At 40.5% G+C, this 27,757-nt stretch overlaps 4 protein-coding genes across 4 annotated transcripts; 1 reads left to right on the top strand and 3 right to left on the bottom strand.

Annotated features, from left to right (window-relative positions):
* Positions 1 to 547: 547 nt before the first annotated feature.
* LOC145458663 (proteasome assembly chaperone 1-like) lies at positions 548 to 17,616 on the bottom strand. The gene is made up of 7 exons (XM_080337110.1): positions 15,649 to 17,616; positions 12,630 to 12,718; positions 11,809 to 11,922; positions 11,648 to 11,748; positions 9,322 to 9,517; positions 3,806 to 3,939; positions 548 to 2,262 (listed from the first exon to the last, which is right to left on the bottom strand). Exons 1-7 carry the CDS (start codon positions 15,732 to 15,734, stop codon positions 2,185 to 2,187), a joined length of 798 nt encoding a protein of 265 aa, XP_080193236.1. The 5' UTR covers positions 15,735 to 17,616; the 3' UTR covers positions 548 to 2,184.
* Positions 17,617 to 19,174: 1,558 nt separating this feature from the next.
* On the bottom strand, positions 19,175 to 20,366 carry LOC145458763 (uncharacterized protein C16orf52 homolog A-like). The gene has a single exon (XM_080337238.1). The coding sequence runs from the start codon at positions 20,364 to 20,366 to the stop codon at positions 19,854 to 19,856; it is 513 nt and encodes a 170-aa protein (XP_080193364.1). The 3' UTR covers positions 19,175 to 19,853.
* A 30-nt stretch (positions 20,367 to 20,396) lies between these two features.
* Positions 20,397 to 22,973, bottom strand: LOC145458521 (E3 ubiquitin-protein ligase RNF25-like). Its single transcript, XM_080336917.1, has one exon. It carries the CDS (start codon positions 22,801 to 22,803, stop codon positions 21,553 to 21,555), a length of 1,251 nt encoding a protein of 416 aa, XP_080193043.1. The 5' UTR covers positions 22,804 to 22,973; the 3' UTR covers positions 20,397 to 21,552.
* A 306-nt stretch (positions 22,974 to 23,279) lies between these two features.
* On the top strand, positions 23,280 to 27,171 carry LOC145458680 (glutamine amidotransferase-like class 1 domain-containing protein 1). The gene is made up of 3 exons (XM_080337131.1): positions 23,280 to 23,327; positions 24,858 to 25,089; positions 26,602 to 27,171. Exons 1-3 carry the CDS (start codon positions 23,295 to 23,297, stop codon positions 27,015 to 27,017), a joined length of 681 nt encoding a protein of 226 aa, XP_080193257.1. The 5' UTR covers positions 23,280 to 23,294; the 3' UTR covers positions 27,018 to 27,171.
* The last annotated feature ends 586 nt before the right edge of the window (positions 27,172 to 27,757 follow it).

Genomic DNA, 27,757 nt, shown 5'->3' with positions numbered 1-27,757 from the left:
TCATTATCACACATACAGGGCTTTGCTAGGTAGTTGATTATTTCAAGATAACAATTATAACGAGCGATTATTTATCAAATTTAGTAATAAGGACGATGATGTATGTTCCCGACTAAAAAATTGGAAGTGGTAAACTGGCTATTCGACGTCATTTTTTATGAGGATTAGGGGAGGCACTTGTTAACGAATGTTGATTATATCACAACGTTTAAAGAGCTTCTTGGAGGTACAGAACTTCACTATACAATTGAATAGTATATTCATATTGAAATAAACCCGAATATTTTCGGCTGACACTCGTCAGGGGTAATCGTCAGCAACAACCAATTCTCTACTAGTTGCTGACGATTACCCCTGACGAATGTCAGCCGAAAATATTCGGGTTTATTTCAATATGAATATACTATTCAATTGCACGATTAAAGAGAAAATTGCATGACGGCATTTTCGGTTCCGCCCCCCCTGACCACGCACCTGCATCTGGTCCTGACTCAAGTCACAACCGATACACCTTGCAAACCAGTCACAATCAAACAAAAACTGACACTTGCAAAGCAATTTTCGAAATTTTTATTCAAAAGAGCAGCACAAAAACCAAGACAAATGAAAATGGACCGCAAATCCTATTCCGGTGTCCGGTCAATACCGAGAATGCTATTACCGAGAAGGACAATACCGAGAATGGACAGTTGAACACCACCGAGAATGGACATTACCGCACATGCAATGCAGGTATGTTATGCATATGCACAGCTCGTGTGTGTGCATCACGGCGTTGCCACATTCGGTATCGATTCTCCGGTATAAATTTCTCGACAACGTCCGTTACATTAAGCTAGATTCTTGGCCATTCTCGGTAATGGATTTTCTCAGCAATGTCCAATTGTCCATTCTCGGTAGTAGCATTCTCGGTAATAGTATGGAACCTCCTGTCCCTTACTGAATTACAAAATTGATCTCTGACTACCTAGAGCAGTTTGTTGTCAACAGCCAGTTCATGAACTTTCAACTTTCGGCAGTTCTACATGATATATTTCTAGTTGCAAAATGTTAAAGCGGTGGTTCTCAATCGTTTTATCTTTGCGGACCCCTTTTGGACCGTCACGGACCCCGTCAAGTTTTCGTTCAAAATTAGCTCCACTATCACGTAACCGTCAACTGTCTTGTGCAAATAGTAAATGTAGACTAGTGATAAACAGCCACAAAATGACTTTTCTTGAAAATGACAGCACACTATATGTAGAAATTGGGTAGACCTTTATTACTTCAGAGGGAATTTTCAAGGTGTAATTATTGTCTTGAAAATCCGCGTCTTCGATTTGATATGAATGAGTGCCGAAAATCCGTCGTAGTGGGTATATCACAAGAGAAAATGGATATCGTGGCGAGGCTTCAATTCCTTTATTGGGACAGTTTCGGAAAAAAATTTAGGAATTTCTATTTTAAATGACTGGTTACTAATTTGCTGAGACTGACAACTCCAAATCAGAAATGTTTGCCAGTTTGACCTTGCTATCTCCAACATTTCATTTTTCCACAAACCCCTATAAAACATCTCTAAACAGCATGTTTGCATCAGCAGGCTATTGGCCATTTGACGATTAAAATGAGTTTGCACAGTCGGATATTTCATCTCAGACAACCATTTCCATGATGCGAGTCCCACAGTTTTAGCTATTATGAAGCGAAACAGGCCCATGCTTTTCCTAATTAAAAAATAAAATAAAAATTAGGTTGTCAATCATTTTACAAATTTAGAGGCTTCGCGGACCCCCTGAAAATGCCTCACGGACCCCCAGCTGAGAACCACTGTGTTACAGGTTGAAAGCGTGTCTAATAATTAGAGAAACAGAACGCCAAATTATAAACTGATTAACGACTTTTCAACATATAGTACTTTGTTCTCACTCAGGCTACATAATTTTATCGCAATCACATTTTAAATTCACTGGTCCGGAAGCTGAAAAGGTTGACAAGCACATACCGGCGATAATATCCTTCAACTTAACGTGCAGGAATGTCGTGAAACACAATTTTCTGGATTCGCCGCATAGCAGTTGATTCGCTTTTGCACTCAGGTTATTACAAATAACAATATAATCAACAGTACGTCATCGACGCAAAGACCGCCAGGTCCTCAGCATCGAGCTTCTCCCAGTGTGCGGAAAATTGCTGAACCCCGCGTCACGTGTACAGGCTGCCGTGTTTTGCATGTGAATTTGCGACGAGACGCACAATGTCTTTGGAAGCGAGACCCACATCCTGCAATCAAAATAATAACGGTCGTGGCATAGACACCAGTAGTGTGGAGCAGACTTGGACAACTAGATAATTTTAATTGTCAAATTATTAGAGCGAAATGCCAGACATTTCGCATCCCATTGAGGTCGAGTTTTACAGTTTTGAAGAGTGAAGCAAAATTTTTCGGAAAAACACGCCGGTACCAGCCGGTTAATACTAACGGAACTGGAATCAATGTCCAAGTTTTGGCGAATTCAGTATTTCTAATTCTAATCTAATTTGGAAAAATTTTGTAGCTCTAAATTCTAATTCTTATCTAATTTCGGAAAGCTGACAATTTTCTAGTTGTCCAAGTCTGCTGTGGAGCGGTAGTCGGCGTTTTGTTCAATTTTCTCTTGTCAGAGTGGAGCTCACAGAAATTTTGCAGCCAAATTAGGAGTCGGCGTCAGAGTAGGGGAAATACATACTTGCTGGGATAGCAGTTTGTTAATACGATCTGACGCGGACTGCTTCAAACCAAACGGTCTCAATCGCTCCCAGAAAGTGCCTTTCCAGTGAAGGAATTTACCCCATGCAGGTGAACCGTCACAAACTAAACCTAGTGCTTGATGGGAAAGGCAGCAAACTTATGATTTTCTGAGTAGATTTACGGGAATTTTGGGGTTCTGTGAACAAGACATAAGGATTCGGAGCTGAAGTAGGTGTGTTTAAATCAACGGTTCTTGAGTCTTGAGTCTCAGGGGTATGCTGAGCCGGTCTTGGGGGCTTTCTGGAGGCAAACAGACGCATTCGACTCATACAGCAGAAGTCGCACTGATTTGTAGTAAAAATTCATTATAGATGATCCTTCTGTTTGGGTGAAATTCGTACTTTTGTTGATGTACAGTTAATGGCAGTATTCCATATGGAGTATCAAATGTTTAATGCCGCAGATTTTTGTTTTCGTGACTAGGCGAAATTTTGGGGTTTGCTAAGGTTACCATATGTCCTCCTTTCGGACGATTTGTCTTCCATTTTCAGGAAATCGAAAATGTCCTCCGGGGAGGCCAAAATGTCAGGCAGGTTGGGCACAATTGGAAAATGCCATAAATGACTCGGAATCTGAAACATGGATGTTCGAGCGGGTCAGCACCCCTGCAGTATTATTATACAGTGGGTGTGGGTCCAAAATGTAAAAATGACCTTTTTTTAGTCAACACTAGAAGATTTCCCGTACATTTTTTTAGAATCAGCAGTTTTCTGGTACGGTACTCAAACTTTGGTGATTTGTAAAGTGTCCTTCTTCCCGTGTCCTAGAATATCGTAACCCTAGGGCTCGCGGAAAGCGTGCAGATGGTTCGCCAGGTGCTTTGAAGTTTCCTGAGACGGAGTAGGTATTTTGATAATGTTTGAGTTGGTGGTAAAGTGAAGTCCAATTTCTGAGGCAGCAATACCATTCTTACCTACGGCATTGCCCTCAAGCCTCAACGGATATTTTCAATACTAATACCACCCGATCTCCACACTGAGATATAGACTAAATAAATTGAGAACAAACGTGGTTCAATGTCTAGCGCATGCATACCTTTGCGGTCCTGAATTGTGTCGTATTCAGGAGTTGATTCAAAGACAGTACTGAGGCTGGATCGATGTGAATGTTTTCGGTGAAGCACACGTACGCTATGGCAGGCACGCGGAGAATATGACAACGGCTTATAACTGTAAAAGTATATGGATTCCAAAATCTCATCCTCGGCAAAATATAATGATTATGGATTCATCGAAATTGTCAGTCAGGCGCGTAGCCCGCCGAAAAATATGGGAGGGGTTTGAAATGAAGAGGGCGGGGTTTCGATTTTTATAGCATCAATTCATTAGCGTTAAGTAATGCGTAAATGACGATTATACAATCGCCTCGCGTTGACAAACTTACGCGTATGATAAGCTTGCCAACGTGTCCGGAAGTGCTGTTAATTAGCGAGTTTCTTATCTCTCGCGAACAATTGAATACGCGAGCTTTCTCAACGCGTATTACGCGCATATCAACGCATATTACGTAACCTCGGCGATGATTTGCACAATTCAAAATGTCCGAGTTGTTATGGAATCTGTTCTATAATGGCACCGATTTCAGGTGATTCAATTTCAAACCCTTCTCATCTTTTCTAACTCAAGCATTGACACACATCTTCCGATGGTTATGTTCAAGTATTAGCGAAAATCAATCAAGTATGTACGGCAGTACGCACGTACATGTTTGAGGTCGATTGTGGACATTCGATGTCATTCAGTTTAGCGATGTCACTCTTTAATCACAATCGCAAATCCGCATACAATCCATCGAGAGATAGGAGCCAAAGCATGCTAGGCCTGAGACGCGATCGTTAGGCTAGCGATGATATCTTTCGTATCAGGAATTTAGCGGATGCGATTGTTGTGTAAGCCAACGATGATATGGTGCGGGACAGGCAAAGCAGATGCAATTGTGCAGGCGATGGCATAGTTCGCACCGGACCTATTGCAGATGCGCTTCTTCAAACCAGTAGAACTAGGCTTGTTAGAGACGTGATAAATCAGGCTAGCAACGATTGCCGAGCGCGCGCCAATCGATGACTTGATTTCGCAATCATCTCAGCGAGATCAATTCTCGTTAGTTTTTGCCGTGCTGGGTGCACTCGTTCCTAGCCTGATTTATCACGTCTCTAACAAGCCTAGTTCTACTGGCTTGAAGAACCGCATCTGCAATAGGCCCGGCCGCGCGCAAGCCTGGCTTGGCTGTGTTAAAGGATTTTAGCAAAAAAATGTTAGCGTGGATTGAAGAATGCCGTTTGAATAGTGTTCTTCAGATAACCTGTTGCTATTTCTTTGCTCTTTGTTGATATCAAGCCGTCAAATCGTAGATCAAAGTTGCGTTGCCGATCCAATTGCTGCAGCATAGACCTAATAGAGTTCTAGATTTGATGAGATCGCGGACCACGCGACAATTATGAATTAAACGTCGCCAGTGAGGTGAATACTGCAATACATCCGATATTCTTAATATTGATTACGCGCGTTCGGAAAAGCGACGCGACGAGTTGTAACTACACTGTGACTGTGACTGTGATTACATTATACGATATAACGAGCTTGTCTCCCTTGCACGCACTTGAAAAAAAGCCCTCTCTCGTCTACTGTGCACACGAGAGAAGACGCGAGAAAAAAGCCATCATATGTATCGGTCATATCATTGCGCAAGGGCGTGCTACAAATTAGCTAGTGCTACCGACCGACGAAATATTGAAATGCACCGAGAGGGGTTTCGCGTAAATGGAAGGGGTTTCGCGTTTCAAAAGTCGGGGGTTCCGACCCCCGAAACCCCCCCTCTGGCTACGCGCCTGTTGTCAGTCAACAGATTTTTTGATTTGCGTTGATGAAGTAGGCAGATATCGGCGAATATTCACATCCCGATTTTCAAATCCAACTGAAAATCTGAAATTAGGGGAATTCAAAACCTACACCGAGCGGGCTCAAATTCCTTCAAAATCCAAGATTCCAAATTCAAATTAGCCATATCATGAATCCAAATCGGGTACTGATTTAGCTTCGTTCGTAGCTGACAAGACCCAATAAAATTAGAAGAAATCCGAACTTCAATATCAAAATACCAAAAATCCTAATTGGGTACTGATTAAAATCCATTGCACATAGTTGAACTCGATCACATTAAAAGAAACAAGCCGTGAAGGAGCTGCTTCACATTGCTTCGACGTCATTTCAACTTGTTCTTAAACAGGTTAACCCCCCCGGCAAGCAGACGCTCTTGTTAGGGCTGAGCATAACGAATAAAGTTCTCAAATCAACATCGAGTATTATTTCTAATGATTCGAGTCAACTAAATAGGGACGAGTTGTCCGTGTGCTGAATTTATATGCACCTCGCCACTGTGAGTTAATTATGTATGAACATTATCAGGGTTGTAACCAAGTCACAAGGCTCCGAGTCACAAGCCGAAGCCAATCTCACGTTTTTAGTTTTGACTCGAGTCAAGTCGAGTCATTTTCAATTCGCCACCGAGTCAAGTCCGAGTCCAAGTCATGGAGCAGAGGTTCGAGTCGGAGTCATGGTATTATGACTGGAGTCCGACTCCAAGTCATTGTGTTGACTGCTCAGTTTCCAGATAAAGTCTTGTTAAACCCACTGTTATAACTCTGTTTGGTGATATCGAATGGTTCGCATTTACAATATACTAATTTTCCTCACTTTTAATAGTTTCTGGTCGCATTTTCAAGTACCAGTACCAATAGACAAACTCCCAATAGGGTGGTTATACTTTTACTACCAATGTTCCCTCTAAGCTGCGCACGTGCGCAAATGCGCAGTGCTGACACGGTCTCTGCGTACAGAAAATATAAGTTGCGCACAAAAAATCCGAAGTGATGACCTTTTTTTTAGTCGTTACGCACTGTTGTCCAAGGGTCTGCGCAGTGAGTTGGTGAGTGTGCGCAGACTCGTCAAAAATTAGAGGGAACATTGTTTACTACTCTTCGAAATTACAATGAAACCTCCCTCTTGACTGTCTGAGTCCCGAGTCATATGATTTGGTTCGAGTCATGCGTAATGACTCGAGTCCAAGTCGAGTCAATACACATATTGACTCGAGTCGAGTCATTTCTGTATTTTGAGAAAATGACTCGAGTTAAGACTGACTCGAGTCATTTCAACCCTGAACATTATAGTATTGAGAGCATTTTCCACTGTGAAAGGCTGTTAACCCCGATTTATCGTATCGCAGTATACAGACGATGTAGTCCAAAACTACGCACTAGGGTTGACCAAAATTTGGAAAATATCAAAAATGATGGGCATCAATGTCTCATTCTATAGATTATTGATAAGAAACAGCAATGAGCCTGGAATAAGCTCGCAGGAAAGTCGTTAAGATTTGTCGCAAAGCGTTTGAAAGTAGCTACCGACGAGTGGGCGTGTCAGCGACCATGGAACCGCAACAAGACTAGTAAACACGAAATCACGGCTCTCGATTAGCTAATCGGCTATGCTTCAATGACGGTCCTGGCTTGCTGATTAGTTGTTAAAGGAGTCTGCTAACGACGGTGATTCTCTAAGCGCGTTGTAGGCCGGTTGGCAGATGATGATTTAAGATTAATTCAAGACATATTAAATACATGTTGAATACATTAACTTGAAGCATGAATGGCTTACTGTGAAGGAAACCGCAGTAGCCCACATGTCTGTTTTGGCCGCGGGAAAGCACACAACACGCGAAGAAATATTGCCATGGCGCCTATGCAAGTGGCGAACGAATTTCTTGTTTCAGAAGGGATGCATCATCATTGAATACAAATATAAAGCTGGACAATGACACTATTTTGTCAGATCTTATTGGGCTCCAGTCGTGCTATATAACTGAGGTCTTGAACGCTCTAAGGATTGGCTGAATCAGTCGTATATTCTAGCGACTTATTAAACTCTTACAGCAAAATGAATTCACTCATAAGAGCTGTCAAAGTCGTCAATGATGCCGTAGAAAGAGGTGTAAAGGTAGGCTCCGACTATGCAAGTATGACCAGCAGAAGACAGCTTGCTGGTATTTCTTAGTATGACCTGAATGAATCTTCAATCATTACCGGCTGCAACACTACAAATGCTGGAATCAAACCAGACATGGATATAAAACGAGCTTAAAATGCATTGAAGTGGTGCGATAGTTACATTTCTTCGGGGTTCCAATATATAAGCTATCTGGTCGGCCCATATAACATCTTATGAACAGATAAGATTTTGTGCGGAATCCATCTCACATATGGTTTGCTGCTCCAGTTTGCGATGACTAGTAGGCCTATACTGTACTCACGCCCGGAAAAGTAGGAGCACCGACGTAATTGCAACCGTAACTAGGTATTTCTCGGATTTTTAGTTCTATAAGTGCACAATCACTCGGCGTTTAACCTCTGTCATGCCTTCAATTCTCTAACGATAAGCTATACAAGAAAATTGTCTTTTTCATGGTCATACTAGCATAGTCTGTGCTTATACCTTTTCAACTCTTTGTCAGGCATCATTGACGACCTTGACAGCACTTACGAGTGAATTCATTTTGCTGTAAGAGTCCCCAGCATATACGGCTGAATCAGCCAATCCTTAGGGCATTCAAGACTTCAATTATATACCACGACTGGAATCTAATAAGACGAAGTAGTGTCATTGTTAAGCTTTATATTTGTATTCAATGATGATGCATCCCTTCTGGAACAAGGAATTCGTTCGCCACTTGCATAAGCGCCTTTGCAATTGATCTCCGCATGTTCTGTGCTTTCCCTTGGCCAAAACCGACATGTAGGCTACGCCAGCTTTAAGTTTGTTTCAAGCAGCTGTTGTTTGCTCATTATCATGTATTTAGTAACTCAGTCAACATGTCCTGAATTAATCTTAAATCATTATCTGCCAACCAGCCTACAATACGCTTACAGAATCACCGCCGTTAGCAGACTCCTTTAACAACTGATCAGCAAGCCACTACCGTCGTGATCATCAAGCATAGCCGATTAGCCAATCGAGAGCCGTGATTTCGTGATTACTAGTCTTGTTGCCGATCTATGGTCGCTCGCACGCCCACTCGACGGTAGCTACTTTCAAACGCTTTGCGACAAATCTTAACGACTTTCCTGGGAGTTTATTTCAGGCTCATTGTTGTTTTTTATCGATAATCTATAGAATAAGATATTGATACCCATCGTTCTTGAGATTTTCCAAATTTTGGACAACCCTACTACGCACGTTAGTGAAAATTACATATCTTCATGAAGTTCTGAAAACTCACATCTTGGTTACAAAGTGCAATGAAATCAGTATGGTCCACAAAATAATGAAAAATCTTTCATGTGATGTGGAACTGGTATATGTTTGAACTTTCCACACTATTCATACCCGTGTGACGTCACAATGTGTGATACTCTAATGCACTCGGTTTTGCCCAGACTTTACTCCCAGTGTCACCACACAAGAATCACCGTCATTTGATATCCTACCCTCTTCATTGCGAGTGAATTAATTGGAATCTTTGTTTTTTTGCGTCTCTTGAAAGTGATTAGCTCCACAAACCTGCAGCGACAATATTTTTGAACATGTTGGGTTGTTCCAACGTTGGATAAATGGGGTGTTCCGTCGGAGATGGGGATGTAGCCAACGACTTCACAAACGGCGCCTCGAGTAGGGCGGGGTCGTCGCATTTGTATTCTTGCACTGGCGATGACGATAATACGAAAACTTCCTTGTAGCCTCGGGGAATGCCCAGAATCTGTAAAGGTAATGGTGAAGTTGCCCGGTCATTCGGTCATGCCAGCGGCAAAGCCACCATGACAGAGGCGGGATAGAATTGACAATTTGTGTTGACAATTCAACTCATTAAAGGTATGCAAACTTATCACAATGTACTTGTTAAGGCTGTATCAGACGAGGCGATGTCGGCGGAGCGTTAGTGTTTGTTTTATCATCGCTGCCATCGGCCGAATCGCCGCCGATTTTAATTGACAGTGTCAATTAACTCGGCGACATCGCCGGCGATGAGAGAAGTGGGAGATGCGCTCATGCGTATCCATATATAACCCAGTGTCGAGACTTGGTTAGCGTCACTTTTGCTCAAGCCATTTGGAGGACGGACCTTCTGGCGAGGCATTGCAAAACGAATTACTGCGATGTAGTACTAAATTATTGAGCCGCTCCACTTATCCAGAATAAGCCGGCGTTGCAAAATCGGATGCACCCACCACCTTCGAGTAGCACCAGCACGCGCACATTCTTCTACAGCTATCATGGCAGTCAAAACTCGTGCTACTTTCAACTTTTTTGACCTACCCTTACAAATACCATACTACCATGGTTCAGAGAAGGTTTCATTCGACAAGACATTGCAGCATGAACACATTGGACAGACATCATAACCATGTTGCAGAATTAGTTTCGAATATTTTCGTCTAGTTGTAACTTTGGTCAAAATTATCCGTGACTTTTGACTTCAAGTCGAAAGAAAAAATCGTCAGCTCGACAACCAAAACGGTCAGTCTACCCCTTGTTATAGGACTGGTAGCACTCTAAAGTTGTTTTGTCAAAGGTCCAAGCAAATATAAACCAGCCAACTCTAGGCCCTAAATGTATCTAGCTCCGCTGCACAATTGGGATTCTTCGGAATATTTATTCTGTTCGGATTTTCTGGATTATGGACAAGATTTTTCGGATTTGCATGGGTATTTGGATGAGATTGTTCGTATTCGGAAGGATTGCTCATCAGAGCTTTGAGCTGTCGGATGGATTCGGATTCTCAGAAATCACTATCCGCCCATCACTGATCATAATACGGTAGTATGTACGTTGCACAGTGTACCTGACCTGTACAACAACAAAAACCGATTCGCAAATGTCAATCATCCCCGTGCAGGTTTAAATGCAACGGGTCAACGCCTTCTGAAACTAATCAAGTGCAACGATCTCTCACATGATGGTAGAGAAATTATCGGCCGACATCGCCTCGTCTGATACGGCCTTTAGTGTTCAAATGGTAAAAAAGGAGTGGTTTTCAGGGTTGTAACCAAGTCACAAGGCTTCGAGTCACAAGTCAATCTCACTTTTATAGTTTTGACTCGAGTCAAGTGAAGTCATTTTCAATTCACCACCGAGTCAAGTCCGAGTCCAAGTCATCAAGCAGAGGGTCGAGTCTGGGTCATGGTATTATGCCTCGAGTCTGAGTCCAAGTCATTGTGTTGACTGCTCAGTTTCCAGTTAAAGTCTTGTTAACCCCACTTTTTATAACTCTGTTTCGTGATATCGAATGGTTCGCATTTATAATATACTAATTTTCCCTACTATTAGCAGTTTCAGGTCTCATTTTCAAGTACCAGTACCAAAAGACGGAATGCCAATAGGGTGGTTACTTTACTATTCTTCGGAATTACAATGAAATGTCGGACTTGGCAGTCTGAGTCTCGAGTCATATGACTTAGTTCGAGTCATGCGCATTGACTCGAGTCCAAGTCGAGTCAATCCACAGATTGAGTCGAGTCAAGTCGAGTCATTTCCTTATTTCGAGAAAATGACTCGAGTCATCAGAAAAATCCTGACTCGAGTCGGACTGAGTCGAGTCATGACTCGAGTCATTACAACCCTGGTGGTTTTACCTATGAAGAAGCCTCAAAATAAATTCGAGTCATCAGAAAAATCCTGACTCGAGTCGGACTGAGTCGAGTCATGACTCGAGTCATTACAACCCTGGTGGTTTTACCTATGAAGAAGCCTCAAAATAAATTTTCAAAATCAACTGGGAATAAGTGAGTGGATTTGCCCAGAAAACTGTTCAAGTAATAGTGGAAGCCTAAAAGTACCCTGCTTTAAGAGAGAGCAAGTGGCCTACTGCGCTCTGGCCGTGACCGCCTACCTTGTTCGTTACAGGCCAGATTTGCTCAGGTGGATTGTGACCTTTACACACCGCAAAAGTGGTCTTTCTCTGCCCGCTCGACACAGTGTGAAACGAAATTGCTGCCAAAGCAAAAGACGTCATGTTCTCACATCGCACGGAAGCAAAGTTGTCACGCGTACCTATTTTGGGAGATTTTGAAATCGCCTCGTAACCAACGTGGTCCTCATCGCGAGTTTCTTCAACATCGGCCCATTTATTCTCGCGAGACAAATCAAAAAACGATTCCGCAAATCCTGAAAGTTGGTCGATTTGGTTACTAATAAACAGGTCATGCAACAGCGCTTTTTAAAATTAGAGCAGAGAAACATTTCACAAATTAAATTAGACAATCGACATTTTTCTCAAAATAGTCTGATTCAGTGGTTCATGACCTTGGCACTAGGGTCGCAGGGCGCAATTTTGATTTTCAAAGGGTCGGAATTGGTTAGGGGGCAATATGGGGGTAGAAGGATGGCGTAGTAGAATACCAATTACCAACGTATTTTATACTGCACAGTTGTTACTTGTTAGTGTCATAGGGTTTTCGCACAAAATCATCAATGATCATGCAACACACGGTATGTCCAAATCTCGGGAAGTGGCCCTCTACCACCTTCAGAGTGAGAGCCTATTTCAGTGCCGTACTATTCTGAAGCTTGCTGGTCAAAACGATGCATCAAATATCCTGGCATTTGAAAGTTTCAAAATGAAATTGTCAGCATATTTCTTCATCATAACTTCAAGAATTATCCAGCTTAGCGCTGTGGCAACATACTCGTGTTGAAAGAACCAGATTTTTAGCTAATTTACCAAAACCGAAAAGCCCGGCCAGAATTCAAAATCTGCCCCACCGTTTCCAGCAGAACCATCAAAAGAACATGAATAGTTTTGAAAGGGGGCGGTGGAGGAAAAAGGTTAGGAACCTCAAGAACTATCTAGAAGTGTGAGCCACAAAACTTACTCCACGCAACTTCACCAACTGTTACTACAAGGCAATCGCACAGTGTCTCACAATCCTTTGAAGGCGACGTTGTCTTCACGATTAAAGGCCTGGAGAGACACAAGAAAGCACTTTAGCTCCGTCTGGTCTTCTGAATTTTCAAAGCATATGTCCACACCGGTGGCTATGGCAATATCGTAGTGGCAACTACAATCTAAAAGGTACTGAGCTTCCCAACAACATTCTGTTCAGAGATACCAGAGTTACAGTGCCCAGTACCTACAATTATTTCACTAGACATGGTCCCATGTAGTCGGTTGCTACTACAAATAAATGTAGCAACATACCAGACATGTCAAAACTAGTTCAAGTTGAAGTAGAAAATGTAAGGTCTTCTTGGAGGTACAGAATATTCAATTAAATAGTATATTCATATTGAAATGAATCCGAGTATGACATATTCGGTGATACGTTTGTTGATATACAATGTTATTTCCAATTCTCTACTAGTTGATGACGTCCGACGATTACCCCTGGCAAGTATCAGCCGAAAATATTCGGGTTCATTTCAATTTGAATAAACCATTCAAAATGAAAGGTCTCGAGAATAATCAATTAAGTAATTTCAACAAACAAATCAAACCGTGTGAGTAGTGAAAGCTATCAAAACCTACTCAAGTACTCTAAAAACCTTAGTTACTGATTGTGCTGGTTTAACCCATAAGAGCCATCCAAAAATGACCAACAACTACCTGTACATTCTACTTGAGATTATTTGGAGACAGAGGAAGTAGCCTACTTGGATGTCAGAATCTGTTCTAGCAGAAGTAGACCTCGTCTACAACCAATACCTCTGGAGTAAGTTTTGCAATTAGACAGAACTATCCAAACCAGAAGTACGCCTACTCAGTAAACTGAATAACTCCAGTTTAATTAGCGCCACATCGGCTTTATCACGCAACTTGAAAAATTCACTAAATCGAGCCTCAATCGTCATAATCATTCTCAAGGGTCTTCAGCCGATTCATTACAACTAGAAATGGACTATCATTTCTCAATTGGAATCATTAGTCCATTTACATTGTCTATCTTTATCAGGGGCGGGCAAACTGCGGCTTTTCGAGCCTTTGATTGCGGCTCTTTAGTGATTGCACAACATGCGTTTCGCCATTTTACTAGAGAGGTTCAACCTGATTATAAATTGATGAATTCATTCTATCACGTACTACTAACAATGTGTATAAAGTGTATTGTTTTCGTGCTGTTTCTTTCCTTATGGTTTACGCAACACTTGTAATAATTAGGAGTAGGTGGCACTGGCACTATAGCGTTAGAACAATTGAGCTCGCGAATCGAGTTCACATAGATGATTTTTACGGAGTAATAATACTACAGAGCTGAAATTTTCCTTAAATGCTCAGCAGCACTTGAAGGAGCTGCTCCGTACTGCTTTTGCGACATATGAGCCTGATTTCAAACACCATGCAGCCCAGGTGGAGACGCACCGTAACCCCACACAATATACTTCATTTGATAACCTATATTTCATTGTGGCAGAATAAATTTGACATTTTGCAATTTTTTGTGCTGTAGCTCTTTTAAAAATACGATTTTGATTCTCGATGTGCGGCTCGCGTCTGAATACGTTCTGCCCACCCCTGATCTATACGATTTCAAGACCATACTAATTCGAGTTAGATTGCCTCGGGTGAGGGGGGGGGGGGGAATATTAGTTGGAATATGGAATTTAAAAATTAAAGCACCATATTACAGCATTACATTAGGAGAGACTCTTGGAGGTGATGAACTCCAATATACAATTGAATAATATAGTCTATTCTTATTCAAGTAAAATATACTCAGATATATTTCAATATGTATATTATTCAATAGCGTTATATTAACAGGGGATGTCCTATCTTTTTTTTAAAAAAGGTCAACAGAACACAACAACCAGCCAGACGAAAAAAAGGTCATCACTAGGGCGTTTTTTTTTTTACCTATAAAAAGGAAAATTTTGACCTAAAAATCAAACTTTTGACTTTTTTTGACCTAAAAAGACTGAATTTTGACCAAATATTGACCTAACGTATGCAAATTAGGTGGTTTTCCACATAATGTTAAAATTGTACCACTTATCTGCATTTCTGGTCGGAACTGACTGTCCAAACACAGTAGTTTGGCCTGAAAAAACGTTTTTGGCTTAGAAACAGGCAACTTTTAAACGAAAAAACAATATTTCAATATAATCTGGCCCTATGAAGAATTCCAGTGGTTACAATATGTATATGGTAAAAATAATTTTAAAAAAAATTGTAGTACCACGAGAGATACTTTCCTACATTCTTGGGTAGAAAGTGCATGTCCTTACTAAGAAGCTTGCCAAGGACGTTCAACAGCAGCAGTTGTTGGCTGACAACACTCAAGTTGTGCCTACACTGCTGGTGACACACCGTGTTGCTTCATTCTGAAAATGTTGTCTACATCACAATCTTTCATCATGCGCTTCTTAATATAAGAATGATGCAATGCGCAAGAAGTCTTTCTTCAGTTAGGATATTGCGGTACGTTGACCATAACACCATGTTTACCTACTTGTTTTATTTGACCGTTTATGATTCACAATGAGCAGACAATTAGCCGTTTACAACGGTAGGTCTATTAAATAGGCTACAAGTTGTAAAATATCAAATGATAAGTTCACCGACAGTGCAAAATCTACGAAAAAAAACGAAATGCAGACGTCAAAAAATTTTGACTTTATGAAAAATTTTGACCTAACACTACAATTTAGACAAAATTTTGACAAATTTTGACATGTCAAAAAAAACCGCCCTAGTCATCACAGAATAATGGTGACCATTTTACTCGTGTAGAACCACTTTTGTCACTACAAATACCCCTATGTTTGAGCTGAAGAATGGTCATGCGCAAATACTCTGCTGACCTTGTTGCAGGGCAGGAGGAATTAGCGTACGGACCAGATTTGGCCCAGTCCCAGTTTGGCAGTTTTATATCTAATAGGTTGGAAAATTTATACCTTGGCTGGGGAGCAAATTCGTCGTCTTCCTCATCGTCAGCAGATCGCGAAATCACAGGCAGTATTTCTCCGTAGTAAGAAGCCATTTTTGAAGTAAACTAGAAACGACGCTGTGAGATGCATTTTGAAAATCAAGGTGTTAGTCACAGTAAGGTTGTTAATATCAGATATGATTGTTGATAATAACAACAAGCGAGAAAATAATACTGCAAAGTTAAGCAGACCAAAGCAAAAAGAAATCAAGGTTTAGTAAAAGAAGCTATTAATGACAATCTACATCGGAATAACCAATGAACACAGCACATGATATATTAGGCCTACATTATTAACACTGTAATTCCAACCTGCAACAGGCGTAATCATGGAAGTAATGCAACGCGGTCACTATTCAGGCAAAACATAAGAGCATACAGAACAGAAATGTAAACCAAATCAAATCAAACGACATCACACACGTTAATGATATTGTGCAAAAAATACTGCAATTCATTTGAAATAAAACGAGACATATATTGTTAAGGTATTCACTAAGATCTAGCTGATCAACTCTCGTCAGTTGCAAATCTCAGTACTGCGATGAATTACATTCAAACTGCAAGGAAAATATCAATTAAAGCTCAACCGTTAACCGACATCAGTATTTAGAGCAATACGATATATACCAGTGGTCGGGAACCTTTTTCGACCGAAGAGCCATGTTAGCCCAATATTTTCAATTGTTAGTCCCAAAGAGCCATACATGTCAATCAACTTTTACGTCACAATTGAACATCCGTGACGTATTGGTAGCACTAATATAAGGGATTCGTAGTGTGCGCCATATATTTCCGCCCCCACATGGGTAGGTGGAGCCAAACACGGTCACTACAGCAGTACATAACCACCGTGTGATACGTCAGTGGCGTGGGGTTAGGGAAGGCAGGTGAGGCAGTGCCTCACTTGTCGTCAGGGATGAGTGAAGGAAATTTGTGAACCATTCGATGGTTATTGGTATCTTCTATCGATGTTTATGAATGACTAGATTTTGAACATTTTTATTCCCAAAATCACGGAATTTTCATATTTATTGTTCGAAAATAAAGAGCGAAAAGAGAGGTGAGGCTCAGATGAGGCCCAAACGGGCCAAGCCTCACTTGTGACACCCCAACTCATCGTAAATCGCGAACAATTTAGAATCACTGATATTAATCAAATGTAATTGCCGCGCTGATTCTGAACATCAAAGTATTGATTGACTTTTAAAATATTCGGCGTAACGTAACGTTGCGTTATACACCAACATTTTTACGGCGGTGCTAAATCTATACTAACCGATGAAGAAAATGGATAGCTATGGCGTTGTTTTTAATTTGAATTTGTAAGTGTGAATGTCACTTCCAAGGCATTTTATTTCTTGGCGTGGATCAAGAAGAAAATGTGTATTTTAAAACTACATTGTCCTACAAGTGTCGCCATGTGCCCATGTCAGCTATTCTCTTTCGTCAATCAAGGTATCGTGCAATCCAAGATTTCTAGGCGAGCGCTGGTGGGTAGATCGAAATCGCGGGTGGTGGCGCCGGTGCGACAGCAACATGAATTTAAGGATTTTAGAAAGAGAGCGGTACGAGGTTATAACACTGGATATTCAACTGTCTTGACCTCTCAAAGACTTGCTTATTAAGCCACGAGAATAATTATTATCGCTCTCATGAAAATCTAATAACAAGTTGCTGCAATATTGATAAATTAAGTTCAAAATCAAAAGTTTCTCAAAGAGCCATATCTTATATCCAAAAGAGCCATATATGGCTCGCGAGCCACAGGTTCCCGACCACTGATATAGACAATATCATTTCGCAGATATAAAAACGTGACATATCTCAAGTAGAACTTCTCTTAATAACGGCAGTATTAGAGAAAATATATAAACTTCATTCATTTACGATAAAACTAGAGCAGAGCATAAGCCTAGGCCAGTGGTTCTCAACCGGGGGTCCGCGAAGCAATTTCAGGGGGTCCGCGAGACCTCTAAATTTTCAAAATGATTGATAACCTACTTTTTTAATTTTTTTAATTTGAGAAAGCCTGAGGCAGTTTCGCACCACAAATGCTACAACCCCATGACTCACATCATTATAATAATCGTCTGACATGAAATATCCTACTGCGCAAATTCATTTTAATTGTCAAATTGCCAATAACCTACTGATAAAAACGTATTGCTGTTTAAAGACGTTTTGTTGGGGCTTGTGGAAAAAATAACAATATGAAGATAGTAAAATCAATCAGGGTGACTTCGTAACGTTTGCGAAACCTTTTCTATTTGACGTTGTCAGCCTCATCAAATTAGTGAACAGTCTTTCGAAATAAAAATGCTCGAATGTTTTCCCTAATTTGTCCTAATGAAGGGATTGAAACATCGCCACGAAATCCATTTCATCCTGTGATATACATAACCACTATTCTAGAATAACTTCAAGATGAAATGCTAGATAAAATGACTAGGCTGGACGCGATATGTTCCTTAAAAATATGTTTCTTCATTTTGGTGCAATAAATGTTGTGATCACACCAAAAGTACCGTCGGAAGCGTTGCGCGTTAATATTGCATTAGCCTCCATCTATCTCTGTGGAAATGGATTTTCGGCACTCATCGTTCATGCCAAATCGAAGACGGGGATTTTCAAGACACGACCACGTACTTCGATAAATACAGTTGCAAAATTAGCTTTGAAATAATAATAAAAGTCCCCCTAATTTCTACATAAGTAGTATGATGTTATTTTCAAGTAAAGTCATTTTGTTGCTGTTATCACAAGCCTACAGTTCATATTTGCACAAGACAGATTACGGTTGCACCATAATTGAGCAAAATTTGAACTAAAACTTGTGGGGGTCCGCGAGGGTCCGTGACGGTCAAAAGGGGTCCGCGAAGCCAAAAAGGTTGAGAACCACTGGCCTAGGCTATAGTTCTTCCAGTCCACCAATAATGAAGGCCCTCAAAATCAGCAGATGTTAACAAATACACATTGAATCATGCATAATCAAAACATTCCAAACAACAAAGAACACAGAATACTAATATTGCAATGACTACTTATTTCATGTTTTTCATGATAAATAAGAATATTTCAGACAATCTGACTTGATTCAGTGTATCACTGATGTGCAATACCGATAATTCGATTTTGAATAGAGTATTAGGCTTCGAGACGAGTATTATGATGTGACGGTAGTATGTGGAAAGTTGAGATATGCACTTTTTATGCGACCACAAAGAATAGGCTATAATGTTAATTCTGTATCACATCAAAGATTATTTGGTATTGTTTGACCATACCCATCTCATTGAACTTGGTGAGAATGCAGCAGATTGATCATAACTAGGGCAAGTTTTTGCAACTTTTTTTTATAGCTTTCGGCAGCTTCCTAAATACTCGGATGATATGTAGAATGCTGTTTCAAGCTGTCTGAAGGAATCTTATAGCGCAACTTTTTGCAACTTTGGTCTCTTCTTTTCATGCAACTTTTTGCAACATTTAGCAACTTTTTCGATTTTTCATGAAAGTATTTTCGATTTTTGTGAAATACACGGCCAAATCCGACTGAAATACCATAAAACAGCACTGAAGTAATGCTCTTACGGGTATTTCGAGAGCTGAGCCGGAAAGTTGACCTTTTTTTTCTCAGTCAATCAATAGAGAATGCGGATGGAAAACTGTATTTCGGGAGTGAAACTGGGAAGTTGACCTTTTTTTTTCTACTGGTCCTTTAGTGCAACTTTTGTGAAAAACTAAATGCAACTTTTGTCAAAAATAAGTGCGATTTCGACGGATTTAACTGCTACAAAAACTTGCCCTAATCATAACTTAACAGATCTGTCATTTCTAGTAGCGTTCATAGCCTTGTAGCCTATTACATGTTTCATATGCCGCGATACGATCAATCGAGATTTACAGCTTTCCAAAGTGTAAACTAGTATCGAATCTATAATTTATGTCGTTAATTTAACTCTTCGTAGCAAGAAGCATCGAATTTTAGTACTTGAAAAAAACATGTCTGACTACTTGAATAATAATAATACTCAGATCATTGTGCCCAGCGCTTGTGATAGGATATAATCGTTGGCTGCGATCGTAATATTCGGCACCACAAACAGTTTGTTCCCTCGCAATAAAACAGTCACAGTGCACAGGCCAATATTTACCAGCCCAAGGTAAACGGTCTCAGTGGAATAAATCCTGAATTGGCAGCATCAGTATGGCCCATCCGGAAAAGCCGGAAGCGATAGACAGCACCCACAGCACCCTGTACGAATCCCCTATCTTCCAGTGAGATGGCAATCTCATGGTGGTCCCGCCTACGATGTCCCGACTGTATCCAAATGGAAAAATCATTCCCACAAATGCCAAGCACAAAACACCAAAGTAGGCAGCCCACCGAGCGAGGACTACTCTGTCTCTTAGCCAATGCGCCCGTACCGCCATGAGAAGTGCTAGAGAAAAGCCGCATATCGATAACATCAAGAATATCAGACACGCTATACACGACTTCGTGACTTCTGTATCAAAGCAAACCTCTCCTCGCAAGTACAAAGTCTGGCAGTGACGCGTTAGTCCGATCGTTATTTTTTCGAGGTCCGAACCGGTGTTGATCCAATCATCGAGAGCGATGCTAGCTATCACAAATATATCCGCGAGAAAGTACAGAAGCCCGGCTACAACTAGAACCTTATCCATAACCTCCGTCCCATGAAAGATGGAAAGAAACTGAAAGAAAAATAAGCGATTTATAGTTTGGCACACGCATGCCAAGCTGTTATGTCTGACATATCAAATATTACAATCACAAATATTTGAATAAGATAGCTAACCGTAGCAAGTTTAGCTTGCTTCCAAGACTACATTCATTGCAGACTTTTCGTGTGCCCCTATCAGGAGTTGGTGGTACAGTAACAAGCATATAAATAGAGATTCAAACTAATTTGGCAAAGACTGACATACTGGTGATAATGTGATGTTTTTTTAAAATGCCAGACGGATTCAGCGAACGGTCAGTCAACTGAAACGCATCAAAGTATAACTGTTATCGCGATGAACTTTATGTCTACGTGCTACGTTCAAGTTTATTACCAAGAATCATACAATTGAGTAGTATATTCAAATTGAAATGAACCCGAATCAGGGGCAGGTTAATCGTCAGCAACTAGTAGAGATTTGGAAAGAACATTGTATATCAACAATAGACTGTTGATTTTTACCCCTGACGAGTGTCAGCCTTAAATATTCGGGCTCATTTGAATATACTATTCAATTATATATTGAAGTCATGTACCTCCAAGAAACTCAATAAGAATTACGTATTTTATCGCCTGAATCGTCCAACAACATGCGAAATAATATTAGTTTACTGCCTAGAAATGCTTCGCATCTATACTAACCACAGCGTTAACAACATTTCCACAGTAGTCCACTTGAAACTAGCCATTGAACACTGCTGATTGCATTCGACTCGGTTTGACAGCATGACATGGAAATTTACAAAAAAATATCAATCACTATTTCCATCTCCCAGAGTGTCGGCCCCAATTACAAACAGATATATATTACACAATCGTTTGACAATGCAATACTAGCCATGTAGCCTACTTGCTTTGTGTTAGGCCATATCCATTTCATCATCAAGATCCTGAAGCAACCATCTTGGTGCCCTTGAAGTAAAATACCACAATGCACAATGAAGCTATTCCAGAGTCGAACATTCATTGTTCACAGGTAGGCTAAGGAACCAAGCACTTAGACAGAATACACTCTCACAGATGAAATGAACTTGAATTGGAATAATAGCTGCCAACACAATACCAAAATGGGCAATAAATCTCAATACTGTCCGAGCACAAACATACTTGTTGAATAGCAATTAACGTCACGAGTCTGTGGGCGCATTGTTATGACGGTCATGTTTTTCAGTTTTATTACTGCTTTCATTAAATTCACGATGCTGTTGACGGCTGGAAGTAGGTCTACCTCTAAATGGGTGTCTCGGGTAGTGACCCCCTCTACCTCTATTGGGATTGGAATGGCTTCCGCGATAATTGTTTCGTTTTGAATGCTGCACATTATGGACTTTACCATTAGGAACTTCGTCAGCGGCACATGATTTTGTGCTGAATGTAGAGTTCGGAAAACGGCTTTTTTTGGCTCGAAAATTATTACCACCACGTAGATTTTGATGTCTGCCGCGGCCAAAATGATATTGTCTAGGCTGGTGTCGTACTGAAGCACTGGTATGTGAAGATGTGGATGTTCCTGTACTACACGGATCCCTTGTGTCTTTTGATGTGCCTTGCTGTTCCTTGTTGTGCGACCTTTCTGCTTCAGCAGTCGCGCGCTCTGCTAACATTCGTTCATAGTTTTTTTGTAAGTTTGAAACGAGGAACTTGTTTTTTTCGTGTTCCAAATCGATTATCCCTCCTTTTTCAAGTTGTGATTGATACATCTTCGCAAATTTTTCTCTCTGCTTTTTAACAAGATCAAAATCCACCTGTACCATCTCTTCATGCGGGGCTATGGCAATATCCACGGTCTCTGAATCAATCTCAATTTGCGCCTTGCAAACTGGACAAGGTACAGTAATTTTTGAGTTTTTGTTAGATAAATCAATGCCTTCGATTAACGACAATATCCCATCGACACTGTCTTCAAAAATGTGTTTTTTATAGCTTTTCATGCAATACCGGTGGAAATAATGAAAGCAGCTTGTTTTCAAGAACTCACCACCGGATTCAAACCCGCTCAAACATATCGAGCATATATCACTTGGCACATTGTTCTCAGTCAAATTTTCCTTGAGAAAATCCAACATATCGAAAAGCACGTACTCTCCTTGTTTGTCGTTCGTAAGATCTGTCAATTTCCTGCACAAATTGACCATGAATTCGTCGGAAAGTCCTCGCGACCGAGTTATTGAAAATTCGGGCGAAGACATGGGATATGTCATCGCTATTTTGATGGATGCATCCAAGCAAACATACTTGGAAGCTTCGTCATCGGCTGTAGATGGGTAAATGGTTATCGAGATTTCCTTCAAATTGTCACCTTCAGCTTCAGTCACTGTCAACTCATCTTCGTAAATGGACTTCAAAACCACAAGTTCTTCGTCAATTGACTCTGCCATACGGGTGAAAATGGCAAATCTGATGAATCTATCCAGACGACGCTATGGTGGAATTCAAAGTTACAAAATAGCGCGGAAATACGTACTATATACGGTCGGTAATACACAACACGGCTGGTAAGCTCACTAAGCTGGACCCGTTATTATGATTAAATATTTTTATTATCATGTTGCATGTCGGATTCACTGAGCTGTATAGAGGTCAGAGTTTACTCCGTATTTCAGTCCGTTCCGTATCTGGTTTGAACTTTGAATGGTTGCTGTGAATCTAATCTACAACGCGAAATTAGTTTTCCATACCTTCATTTGGAAATGTACGGAAAATAGAGAATATAGCAAGCGGGTCATTGGGGAAGGTACGAGTCGTAATGATATTTTTAGGTTTAATCCATTTCAACTTACATTGATCAGGTGAAAATAGCAGCGAAAGTCTTCCGGGCAATTTTATTCAATGGAGTGTTTCGATTCTTTCATAGCATCCCAAAGGTGTGATGATTCGGAGTGACGGAGGTTCGACAGAACTGGTATTTTTTGTTGTTGTATTATTTTATTACAATTTGTGAGCCAAGGATTTCGAGCGTAATCTATCTTTTCATTGTATTGCAATATCGTCGTGTTGGAAATTGACGGTCATATAATATTACTAGCGGATGTAATGAAGACACATTGTGTAATAAGCTGGCTAATGATATGTGAATGGGACCGAACTGAATGTCTCCTGCTCGATTTCTAGCTCTTTTGCGCCATCCGCCGTCATTTACGTTTGTAAATAAACCTAACCTATCCCCCAGCGATATCCCATCCCAAACCTTGGCCCTTAAAACCACAGATTAGTTGGGCCTGTTCAGGCTCATGTTGAGTTGCAGACAAGATACCGCGATAGTGGAGCGCCTGGCTTGTTGAACGATTGGTCGAGGTTTCAATCCCCGGCCTGGTCAGACCAATAATGACCTGATAAATGAAACTCTTTACCGTGTCTTCCATCAATTTATTATTAGTAACAATTTCATGATTTTAATACTCCACAAGACTGCGATACAATGAAAAGATAGGAAGGTGTCGAAATGACTTGAAGTAGTCTTTGAAATCTGACACCCACCTTGCCTATAGGCTCGGCTAAGGTGGGTGTCTGATCTTGAAGGCTACTCCAAGTTGTTTCGACACCTTCCTATCTTTTCATTGTCTCGCAGTCATGTGATGTTTTGAAATGATGAAAATATTAATAAACTGATTGATATTGGCCCTGCTTAGCGTTCAGCTGGCCACGGCCAGTAGGGGTGAGTGGTACAGGACTTAAGAGCCTTACAGCCAATTTCTGAACCTTCCTAGTTGCTTGTGCATCGGCATATGCACTGCACGTCATGCACTTGCAAAAAAGTACCGGTAACAAAACACTTCAGGTACATATTACATATGATTCGAAAAAATACTGACCGCTCATGGTAGGGAAGGATGAGAAGATCAAAACATAAGAATCGTGATATGAAATGTACAAAGGCATATGGTATTGATGTTGATGTATTGAATGCAAAGTGACATAGTCCTATGTAATTGCTAGATGAAGCTACAGCGAAGCGATTGGGTCATAATGCAGTCTACTGAAGCTGTAAGGAGTAATTTGATGTTTTGCATGTTGCGCTATAACGGTGAATGGTAATGTAGTCCGTGTATTATCATAAATAATAGGCCATCATTGAGATTTGAAAGATTTATATATGGTCGCTTCGAAAAAACTTGTATTTTGACCACATCTGGCCCTATGAAGAATTCCAGTAGTTACATCACGCATTATGGTAGAAATAATTAACATTTGTTGTAGTACAAAGACAATCAACCCTTGCTACTATTATGTGAAATCTCATTTGGAGATACGACTAGATATAAAACATTCTGTCCATTTCTCCACTAGTTTTACTTACGAATATCGCTAATCCTGATGAGTTCCAGCTGAAAATATATATATATTTTTTTAAATATATATGGCTTTAATATTCAGTTGTATATTGAAGTTCTGTACATCCAAGATACTCTTGCATGGTAATTTTGCGTTTCAGAAAATGAGTTCTAAGCCCGCTTGTCTAGTTCTGTGCAGCGGACACACCGAGGGAGTCGGCGCGCAGTCGTTCATCCACGCATACACCATCGCAAATTCCGTGTTCGTTTTGCATGTTGCGACACCGCAAGGATTACCTGTAAATTTCGTCGATCAAGACGAAAACAGCAGAAAATGGGTCGCCGATTTTCAGTCGAAATCTTACACGTCTCCTGGACAAGTGGAGTCTGTAGGTGCGTATTTAAAACCTTCTATCATAACTATATTATTGAATCCTCGAAAAGTTGAAAAAGCTACAGAGAGAGAGAGAGAGAGAGAATTTATTCGGTCCATGAACATTGATAATACACATATAGATAAATACAAAGCAAAGTATATATAATTCAGAACCAGGCTGTAGCGAAGGGATCGGGAGATCATCAAGTCAGCTACAGCCTGAAAGGATGGTTGTAATATGAAACTTATCACATAATATAACACATTTGCAAGCAAAAAATATAACATATACGCAATGTATCAGAAACAGATGAAAAACTAAGTGGGATAACAGTAGGTAACCTGAATAGACGAGATAAAACAATTGCACTGGCTACAGGAACACAAACTAGGCAAAGAGATGCTGATTGACACATTTATTAAGAATGTTCATATTTTCCTACAAGATATTCGTGAAACATTTGTTCAAAGATATGGAGTGGTTTATCTTTAATATGGGGTGGAATGGAGTTCCATATACGAGGACCTTGGAAACTGATAGTCTTAGGATGTTCTCGGGGTAAGAATAGATTCATAGAAGAGCCTCGGGTATTGTGTGAATGGTGACTGGTGAGATGAGTGAAATAGGGTTACCATACGTCTTCCTTTGGGAGGATTTGTCCTCCTTTTTCTGGTTTTTGAAAATGTCCTCCGAGGTCGCCTAAATGTCCTCCTTTTCGGCAATTCGTCCTCCTCTACAGCTTTTTGAGCTAGGCCCTAAATGACGCAAAACAGGAAATTCGTGGTTTGAATGTAAGTGACGATTTTTTTTAGTCAAGCAACCACAAATTCGGGTGAAAATTACCATGTTTCCGAATTTTTCTCCACAATTCTAAGTCTGGAAATTTGTAAAAAGTGTCCTCCCTTCCCGATTCCAAGATATGGTAGCCCTACCGTATTCCTATTATGAACAGACAGACAGAACTAGTACTGTCAGTATGCATGTTAGCCAGCGTATTTCGTTCCGATGATCAAAATATATCTCCACAATGCATCGTGCAACCCCTGATTTCGGCCACAGCCCCCTGGTTACCATTGTACAATGTACATTTTATATCACAATTCTCCCTTTCAACTGTATTACCCTTCTGCGTCTAGTTGATCTCTTCTGTGTCATTTGTAGTTTAAATTACAACTGAATATTGTATTCATATTGAAATAGACATGAATATTTTTGACTGATACTCGTCAGGTGTAATCGGCAGCAGCTAGCAGAGAATTGGAAAGAACATTGGATAATAACAACAATCTTGTCCCCACAATACGCCAACCTAGTTGGTACCAATAGAAAGAGTTTGTGTACCATCTTGTGTCAGCCAAAAATATTCAGTTCTATTTCAATATGAAGTTATTATTCAGTTGTATGTTGAAGTTTTGTACCTCCATGGAGCACTTCAAGTTTGAATTACGTATCTGATGCTTTTGTTCTTTCTTTTTATTTTGTGATATTGAGTACATGAGTAGAACTTATTTTCTCTCTCTCTCTGTAGATCCCTCCAGATTTTCAGCGTTGTTGATTCCGAGCGCGCCAGGCGCGATGCATGATTTGGCAAAACACGACTCTGTGATGCACATTCTACGCCATTTTGTAAAACACCAGAAACCGATCTGCGCGATAGGATACGGAGTGGCGGCGCTCGCAGCAGGTCGTGACGAATCGAACTTGTGGTGTTTCAAAGGATACAGTTTAACTGGGCCGTCGATATACAATCTGATTCGAAGGCGAGACTTTTCCGATTTACCCATCGTGTTTGAAGAATTTGCGAGGGACCATCTCGCTTCGTACACGTCGAGTCAAGCGAACGGCGTCCATACAGTAATAGACAAACATTTGATCACAGGACAGAATGACCAATCGACATTAAATGCGGTTCAGAATCTATTGCTGTTGTGTAATACCCAGTAGGTATGATTTGGCAACATATTATGGTGACATGATGATGAATTGATCGTATGCATTTTATATGATGGTGGATTATACTGTATAGCGAGAAGAATTATGTGTTATCCTGTGCAATAATCTGATAACTGTCGCTCCATATTAAAAAAAAATAATGGGACTGGTAATGTACCGATATCAACAGTCATCAGGAGTGGTCAAAGTAGTCAGCGTTGGCACTTGAGTAGTAATGCCATAAACGTCTATTCAATTTCAAGTCCAAGCAGCAATGTCCATGTCCATGACTAGAAAAACTACTTTAATTGGAAGTGGAGAATGAATGTCTTGAAAGTATCAACGCAGACGCAGTGGTGCCAGAAATAGATTTGGTCGAGTTTTAGCCTATTTTCTGCAGTGGGTCGGAGGTGGCAACTTTCCAAATTGAAAGATGTATCTTTGTTACTAACGCAAAATGGCTATCACACTACAAGTAGGTGTATATACAAAATATATTTAATTGTTGGTACAATTTAAAGCAGCTATTATGACAATGCAAACTTATCCCAGATCCAAAACTGCATTTAATTTTTCAAAATCCAATATGTGAAATAAAGACAAATCCTACTTGAGCAATCTGAAAAAGTAGTATGGTACTTTGTTAGTGACCTCTTATGACTGTCAGACACCCTATAACCGCCTTATCCCCATATATCGACGATAATTACCGCTGTTGCAAACAATCACATACCGAGATGGTGCAGCTAACT

Source organism: Botryllus schlosseri, chromosome 2 (genome assembly GCF_051294905.1).
Source record: "Botryllus schlosseri isolate E-star chromosome 2, Bs_hap1, whole genome shotgun sequence".
NCBI classification, from domain to species: domain Eukaryota; kingdom Metazoa; phylum Chordata; class Ascidiacea; order Stolidobranchia; family Styelidae; genus Botryllus; species Botryllus schlosseri.
This window is presented reverse-complemented; position numbering and strand designations above follow the sequence as displayed.

Excerpts from the sequence above, each read along its gene's own strand:
- LOC145458663 (XM_080337110.1), bottom strand. The coding sequence starts at position 15,734 with ATGGCTTCTTACTACGGAGAAATACTGCCTGTGATTTCGCGATCTGCT. Across the intron at positions 11,749-11,808 it reads TTCAAAATCTCCCAAAATAG|CAATTTCGTTTCACACTGTG; the intron begins GTACGCGTGACA and ends TTGCTTTGGCAG. Across the intron at positions 3,940-9,321 it reads CAAAAATATTGTCGCTGCAG|TTATAAGCCGTTGTCATATT; the intron begins GTTTGTGGAGCT and ends ATACTTTTACAG.
- LOC145458763 (XM_080337238.1), bottom strand. The coding sequence starts at position 20,366 with ATGGATAAGGTTCTAGTTGTAGCCGGGCTTCTGTACTTTCTCGCGGAT.
- LOC145458521 (XM_080336917.1), bottom strand. The coding sequence starts at position 22,803 with ATGGCAGAGTCAATTGACGAAGAACTTGTGGTTTTGAAGTCCATTTAC.
- LOC145458680 (XM_080337131.1), top strand. The coding sequence starts at position 23,295 with ATGATTCGGAGTGACGGAGGTTCGACAGAACTG. Across the intron at positions 23,328-24,857 it reads ACGGAGGTTCGACAGAACTG|AAAATGAGTTCTAAGCCCGC; the intron begins GTATTTTTTGTT and ends TTTGCGTTTCAG. Across the intron at positions 25,090-26,601 it reads TGGACAAGTGGAGTCTGTAG|ATCCCTCCAGATTTTCAGCG; the intron begins GTGCGTATTTAA and ends CTCTCTCTGTAG.